The 8,477-nt window shown below is 40.1% G+C and overlaps 1 protein-coding gene across 1 annotated transcript in view; it reads left to right on the forward strand.

Annotated features, from left to right (window-relative positions):
• PARK2 (parkin RBR E3 ubiquitin protein ligase) overlaps positions 1–8,477 on the forward strand; it is a gene marked incomplete at its 5' end in the record, with an annotated part of 569,778 nt that overhangs the window by 555,770 nt on the left and 5,531 nt on the right. The window contains one exon of the mRNA XM_017746201.1: positions 6,193–6,310. Coding sequence (XP_017601690.1) covers positions 6,193–6,310 — 118 coding nt within the window. The remainder of the gene's footprint in view (positions 1–6,192; positions 6,311–8,477) is intronic.

The raw sequence follows: 8,477 nt of genomic DNA on the forward strand, positions 1-8,477 counted from the left end.
AAACTTAACTTCAATTTCACTCTTAACCTGTCTGTCCTGGCTGTAGCCCTAAGCTGGAGGCCTTTGTCACCCAAATCCCAAAGCCCTTCCCAGACCCAACACCTTCAAATCAAACCTCAGCTGCTCCTTGTTTGGGACTCAGCCCTCACAGTCCTCAGGTAGCTAATGTAGGTAATAGCTTTGCTGTTCTGCAACTAGCAGTATAAAATTTATCCAGCACCCCTGTCAGTCCAGGAACCTATCAGACCTAAGCAAAAGCAGAGCAGTCAGTGCCTCAGCTGAGTCAGGGCAAACCTGATCCTCTTCATCAGCACACGCTTGCAGGGCCCTGGCTGCACCCTAACCAGAGTTTCTGGGCTCAAAGCTGACTCAGGCACGATGTCCCAGGCAAAGGATCAGCTGGAAGCAGACCCATTGCATCACTTCCCAGACGTGTCTGTTGCTGCACAGGTGCAACATAGAGGCACACACATGCAGGAAAGCCTGGCTCAGCCCCTGGCAGCCTGCTGAAGGCTGCTGTAATGTAGCTCCTGCAGAAGCTCCCAGATCACTTGGGCCTCCAGCCCATCTTCTCCTCCCATCGCCTCCTGTGTGCAGCTCTCGGAGTTGACAGTAGGGGGTATGAAATGTACAGGCATTGCCTGCCAGGCTTCTTTTTCCATCGTGGAACAGCTTCTAACCTCTCATGCCGTGTATTTCCAGCAAGTATGTAGGGTTGTGAAGCCTGGTCTCAAAGCAGCTAATGATAATCTAAACGATAAATAGTAAATGCGAACCACAAAATACATTAATTATTTCCCTGCATTTTAGTGAAAGGAAAAGCTACTGAAAAGGTTCATCATACATAATATCTTTCACTGAGTCCTGAGTCACAGTATGAAATGTGGAATATCTATTATTAGGCCATTGATTTTTTTTTTTTTTTCCCCAATCAGGTCAATTTTAAAAGTTAAATAAAACATGGTTGTACAAGAAATGGCACACCTAGCCTGATTTCTAAAATATCTTAAATAACTGAAAAAGAAACTGAGGCTCAGCGATATGGTATTTGGTATATTCAAAATGTCAAGCTCAGGACATTTCAACCTACAGGTGCCTAATTAAAGGGGCAAGAAAAATAACTATAACCAGGAAATGTCCTGTAAAATTAACCTCTGTGTTATAAATAAAGATGCACCGGAGGAAATCTGAGAAGAGGTCTTAACTTCCTGTCTAATGAGAAATAGATGAGAACTATAGAGGGAGAATTTTAGCTTTTCCTATTTTGGGTAGCAATAAAGTAACAAAGATGTGACAGACTGCTTTTGTTTATGAGGTTAAGCTGACAGTCATTTTCAGCTGTGTTCACTTACAAGAGAAGGCACATTCTTTATTCCACTCATGGAAAACAGTTATATAAGAATGACCTGTATTAGATTAGATTTTATGCTTTAGAGCAGTGCAAATTCAATATTCACCATCTACCTGAATTTAATTCATTATATGAATGGCTGCAACACACAGAGTGAGAACCTTGATGTGCAGTGTCACCAAACCAGAGCACTCTTTCATCTTATATCCAACATAAGACCCTGTGTATATCCTAGTTGCTGTCATCACAAAGCAGCTCTTTCATTTTATGTCAGAATTCCCTAGGCACACCAGACAAATTGGCTCACACAATGCTTCATGTGGATTTAACTAGATCACTGTAGTACTGGCACCTCTATTTTTCCTGTGCGTGAAACATTCTCTTTCAATGAATATCTTCTCTGTTCCTTATCTATAGCCACATTTTAGTGTTTTGATTAGCCTAAATCTGTCTCCAAACTAGAGCAGTAGTCCCATAGCTATGCACATCTCTCTGTGTGAGATTTTGACTCTTAAATGGCTCAAATAATCAATTTTCTTCCAAAACACTCTAGCCTATCTAGTGCCCTAGTCATCTGCTATTTTTACCCCCACAACTGCAGTAAAAGGCACCACTAAACATGACAGTATGTTAATTCATGTGATCATGTTCATAAAACAGCCCTGTTGAAGCCAAGAAGACAAAATAAATTTAAGCTGGACTGTCATCATGCCTTGTAGATCAGGCTTCAACAACTGAGGCTGCTTTTGCTTAGAGCTCTAGCTCAAGTGGGCTAAATATTATGGTGGGCTGAACATTGCTCGTGTGCAATGAATTATTCTTTGTCTTCCTTTCAAATGCTTTCAAGTATACATAGCTTTTCTCATATTCTAGTTAGAAAATAAGTAATACTTTCTGGTTTGAGACATCTAAACCTTTTTAAAATTCTGTATTTCACATAAAGTGAAATAATTTTACATATTTCTATTAACCTAAAAAAAAAGCTTATTTTTACAAGTAAAATTCTCTTAAAACCAAGCATTTCTGATCAAAAGAAAATGTATTTCTGATATAAAGAAAGCTGCACTAGTATACATTTTTTTTAAGTTATGCATGACCAGCTTTTTTGCTTATCAGGGAGGAATGAAGGACCAAGAGCAAGCACGCAGAAATGCAGAAATTACATCCACTAAAGCAAAGCACAAATAAGGTTGACAGCTGCATATTCTACTCTGAGTTAAGGGACTTCAGTTGTCAGATGTTGTCTACGCTAGGCAAAATAAGCACAATCATAAAAGAAGTGTGCTAAAATAAGGCAGTATATAATTTGGTGGATGTCAAAATTTAACATTAGATATCTAAGACTTCCAATATTTTGAACAAGAAGTTTTGCCATGAATGTTTTTAATCTAGATGGTACTACTTAGTTGCTGTCTGTGAACACATACTTCATTTGCTTCAATGTAGTTCTACTGACAGGTCGATGTGTACTCTTTTACCTGACTGAGATGCTGCTCTGAGAAGGACACTTGATTTCTATTTCAAGATGCTTTCTGTCCCTGTAGATCTTTTTCCAGTACTGCATTGTATTGGTTAACTGCAAAGAAAGCTTTCCATGTACATGTTTTTGTATTTTTGTATGGTCCTCAGCAGTCTCTGTGGTCTCTTTATCCCTGTTAGGTTTTCCAAAAGACTCAGCAAAGAGACAGAAGTAAATCTATATCCGTCAGTGTGACCCAGAGATAATAAGACAAAATTTCCCTCCTGTCTCACTAATGGAATACTGCAGGAGGGATATTAAATAGTGCTTACAGCAGCTCTTACTGTAGCTTGCTGTTATGTATGAGTATTCATTCCTGATCATAATATGCAGCACAGTTGAGAATCAAAAAAATTATTCATAAAGTGGCATGGATGAAATCTAGTAGCTTTTCAATAGTGCTGGGACAATGTTCTATACTAACTGGGGAACTAGAGCGTATTGTGTTGAGTGAGCATCAGAAGTGATCAAAGATTCCCATCCTCAGCACATGTGATGCACACCTGGAGCATCTCTGAATTTCCTATCCAAGACCAGGCAGAACACACGAAGTGAGAGACCCCTCTGCTTGACAGACCTGCTGTATTACATAGGCCATTGTCAAGGAGATTAGGTTTGATAGTTTAGGATGTAAGAACATAATTTAAATAGACACTGGTAATGAAGAATTGCCATACACCTTTTCTTTATTGTTTGAAGAAAAAATGCAGAGAAATACATGCTTTCCATCACTGGGTGTGGAGCACTAAATAAAGCACATGAACACTGAAGGCTCATAGATCTAGATTCTATGATTTCTTCGCTAATCAAAGGGACTCCATCACTGAGCCATTTCTCTGCATTTGGTTCATGCAGCTGGAAGTTTTTAGCTTAGTATTCAGCAAAACTGGGCATAGAGGGGGATGTTTTAGCTCTAATGGGCTGAAATATCATGCTGCATCTAGTTCATGCTAGAATTTTTGCAATGGGATATACTAAAATAATAATTCACTGCTGTTTTCTGCAATTTGTTCTTGGTGAACTGCATGTGTGTGGCTGGAAGTAATTTCTTTTAGTTGTTTCTAAGGTCTCCCAAGTTTGTATTGTTTTCAGAACTAAGATCAAAACTGTTTATACAAAAAAAATTAGAAATTTGGTATGTGAAATTTTGCCTCAGTGTCCTTTGCTATAAGGTCACAACAAAGATATAAAGATGGAGAAAAAAAGTGTATTTGCAAGTATTAAAACACTGGACTTGGACTATTTGAAAAAACTGAGCCACTGTGAAGCTCTTTTGGACCAACTACAAAAATTAAAAATACTGCTGGTCTTCTCATTTAGCTCTTCTGAAAAGAATAGCAATGTTTTGTCACTGCTGTAGTGATTTTCATCTGTATGGATGTTAAGTAATGAGTTCCCATTAAACCGAGATATTTTTTTTCTGTCACAGGAAAAACTGAGGCCCAGGTTAAGTGTTCCCCACTTTCCTGATCTGCCTCTCTGAGGTAGCTCAGATTGCTTGCAAAAGTCATCCTTCCTTAAGGATGTAGGTGTTGAAAAATCGATACTAGATTATGTTCTTTGCTATTAGCCTGAGGAGCTTTTTCTATTTCCCAGACCTTACTAATGTGCTGTTGTATAGAGGTCATCTTTCTGCCAAATTGCTGAATAATCCAGCAGGGTGCAGGGCTGAGTTCCCTCTCCGCAAGCAGAGAGCCAAAAGTAAAAGTCACTTCTGGGATACAGATAAGAAAACTTAGTTCACTTTTTTCACTTCTACATCAAAAAGATAAGCAAATTGAAGAATATTAAGTGAGGGGCAGCAAAAAAGATTCACAGACTGAGGAGACTGATGTAGGTTGTAAAGTAAATAATGTCAAACACATACTTTTGAGGTTTCCTGATTAAAAGAAGACAGTGTGTACTTTTTATTGCTTTGTTGTTCTGGTTTGGTTTTCTTTAAATGCATATTGCAATGGCCACTAGATGAGCTGGAAACAAATTTCTGCAGATGTTGGTCTTTGTAATTCCATTTTAATTCAGGTCATTTCAGCCAAGAACTAAAATCTAGGCATTACTCACTGACACAACTTACACATTTAACAATACTAGATGACCAGAATTCAAGTGGAGTTACAGTTTTGTTGCATTTTTTAAGGTTGGGCCAATTTCCTTTTTCTGTCTTACTAGAAATAAAGATTAAATTAAAAATTATCCATTTAAATAAATATAAAAGTCTATCCACATAACAGCCTATACGTATTTAGAAGGTATACACTAAGAAATTTTAGGAATTGTTATAAATTAAATAGTTTTGTTTAAGCTCATCATTTTCCCACAGGCTTGAATGAAACCATATTATGGATGGAGAGAGCAGAGTTTCAAGGCTGGAACCTACATACATTGGTTATAGCTACTATTCACATAGTTGCCAACCTTGTGTGATGGAAATGACCCAAGGCACTGCCATCTCTTTTGTCCTTGTACTATCATTTTAGTTAGGAAACAGCCAAATAGGCCACTTGTGTAGATTATATAATTTTGTCCCAGTCATAAATAGGACAAACACAGGAGTCCCTTTGGCACTCTTCATGATGACTTTTTCCATCTGTGTCATTCTGTCTGGGGAGCTTTCATTGCTCATTAGTTGTTTTTTTTCACTTTTTTTCCCAAAATTTTTATGTTTATTCTTTGTGCCTCTTGTATTTACATAGAGTTACATTGGAATAAAACTCAGACCTCCGATACAACAGAGTACACTTTTATTATGAAAAACTGTTTCCTTCCAGGCACCCCACCATCCTGCGTTACCTAATGTTGCACTTTCTTGGTGTTTTTGCTTTTCTTGCAAGAAGGGCTTTAATTCCTGAAGCAGAATCAAACCTGTGGTACCTAACATGTCATGTTGTCAGCTGGGTTAACCTGACTCCTCCTTCGCCCTCCCTTTTGCTTTACCTGTCTTTGTGCATTTGCAGCACAGCTTGATGCTCCGACAAGAGCTCTGCCCGCCTCTCAGGACAGGGAGCAGCAGGGAGAATGCAGCCTGTGCTGCTGCTGGATGTAGGAAGAGCCTCCAGGATGGCACATGCTTCAGCTGCTGCCACCAACCCCATCATCCTGCAGTTCAGGATGTAACCCAACACACGTGCTGTGCTCACTGGGACAAAACAGTCTGTGTTTTGAAGCAGAAATTCTGCATCTCTCACAAAGTCCAGCCTACCTGGCACTGCAGTCACTCCTGTCTGTTTCTTGTGGGTAAATGGTTGTCACCTCAGTGCAGACATCATGTCCCAGTGCAACCTTTCAGTAATGTGCCCACAGGTGCTTTTCTCTCTCTTTGCAGGGGTATGTAGTAGATGAACATGCAGCCATGCAGGCTCGATGGGAGGAAGCATCTAGAGAAACAATCAAGAAGACAACCAAGCCATGCCCCAACTGCAATATTCCAGTAGAAAAGAATGGTAAGTTTATTAGATATCTTGTACTTACCTGTCTTTAAAAATTCATTTTACAGTATAAAAGTATGAATGTGCAGGTGTACATATGCATAATATTATTCCAAGAGGGGGAGAGCAAAAAAGGCTTGAATAATTCCCTGTGTCACTTTATCTAAATTATCTTGAAAACACTAAGCCTAAATCACTTAGTTCTAAAACCACGAATTAAGCCTCACAAAATGCCCAGGTATTTTGTAGGTAGGGAAAATGAGGCATTGGATGTAGCATTCATATGACTGGATATCCAGCTAGTTGTCTAGATTTTCCATTGTCACTGGGAAAAATAGGCATTTGTAGGGTAAAACTCATGTCACGATGAAGCAGAACATATGTCTGATGTAGGCCAGAAAAATCACACCTAAAAGTGAGTTGTGAAGAATTAGTCCTGCTGTAGATGTCTACACAGTATATGGCTGAATTTAGGTGAGATTAAGGTGAGATTTAGGTGAGATTATGGCATATTCAGCCATATGCCCATGGTAGAAGAGCATGTTAGAGGAAGCAACATGAGTCCTGACAAACAGTTTGCATTAATCAACGCTTACCGTGTAGGAAGAAGAGTAATCTGCTGGCACTGGGATGTTTAAAATGAAGAACAGGAATGGTAAATAGGCTATACTTTATAGGTTAATGGTGTTCCAAGACTTAATTGTATTTATGTTAATTAATAAAAATACATTAACATGATTGCCTAAATATTATACAAACATTTAGAGGATGATTCCCAATTTTGTGGCATTCACATGGGACACTGAAAACACCAAATAAGGCACTATGAACTGCAAGGGGAGAACACTTCAAGCAGTGACACTGCAGAAATATTACTGGGTTTCGAAGAAATAGGACAAAATCCTGAAATCTGGGGTTTGATGAAAGAAAAGAAGGCAGTTGGCAGATGGAAAGTGGGAGACACCTTCAAGCACAAGAAGAAAAGGAAAGAAAGCTTGAATTCAAGAGTGGGAAGGTGAGACAAGACTTGGCATAGCGTAGAGAGCAAGCTGGGCAGCAGCAGAGAGATAACAGAAGGCTGGGTCAAAAAATTATTTACAGATTTGTAGAACAGACTGAAAACCAGAAGTTTTAATCTGATTAGAGATAGACAAATTATAATGGTGACTATTTATATTCAACAGCTTGTGCACAGCCAAATAGAAAACCCCTTCTGGTTGGGCTTGAAGGAGTGGTAGGACCTTTACTTTGTCTCAGACTCTGCTACAAAATCTTTACTGGTAAATTACAGACAGTTGTCATTTGTCACAAACAGGATATCCCTATTTGACACCATTCACACAAGTCCCATTAATGCTTAAGGAAGTTGTTTGTAAAAATCAAAGAGGAAATAAAGGCAGTTATAATTTTTATTTTGAACCATGAGCAGGAAAAGACCTTTTGTTGCTTATAGCCTGACCCAAGTCAGAACTGTGCCTCGTAATGCAAAATGCCAAAGCCACGGTAGCAGGCTAGAAACACACTGGAATTGGCTGATTGTGCTACCATTCAGAAAAACCTTGATAGGTTGGAGAGATGGTCAGAGAGGAACCATCTGAAACTCAGCAAAGGCAAATGCAGGGTCCTGCACTGGGGGAAAAATAACCCCAGGAACTGGCACAGGCTGGGGGCTGACCTACTAGAAATCAGCTCTGCAGAGAAGGACCTGGGGGTCCTGGAGGAAAACAAGCATCCGTGAGCCAGCATTGTGTCCCTGTAGCCAAGAAGGCCAATGGAATCCTGGGGTGCAGCAGGAAGAGCACTGGCAGCAGGTCAAGGGAGGTGATCCTGCCCCTCTACTCAGCCCCGGTGAGGCACATCTGGAGTGCTGTGTCCAGCTCTGGGCTCCTCAGGACAAGAGAGACGTGGAGCTCCTGGAGCAGCTCCAGTGGAGGGTAACAAAGATGATTAAGGGACTGGAGCATCTCTCTTATGAGGAAAGGCTGAGGGAGCTGGGCCTGTCCAGCCTCAGGAAGAGACACTGAGAGGGGACCTCATCAATGTCTGTGAGTATCTGAAGGGAGGTGCCAAGAGGATGGAGCCAGGCTGTGCTCAGTGGTGCCCAGCAATAGGACAGGAGGCAGTGGGCAGAAACTGATGCACAGGAAGTTCCACCTGAACATGAGGAAGAACTTCTTTACTG

The sequence above is a fragment of the Corvus brachyrhynchos genome, unplaced genomic scaffold (genome assembly GCF_000691975.1).
Source record: "Corvus brachyrhynchos isolate BGI_N302 unplaced genomic scaffold, ASM69197v1 scaffold70, whole genome shotgun sequence".
Lineage (NCBI taxonomy): Eukaryota > Metazoa > Chordata > Aves > Passeriformes > Corvidae > Corvus > Corvus brachyrhynchos.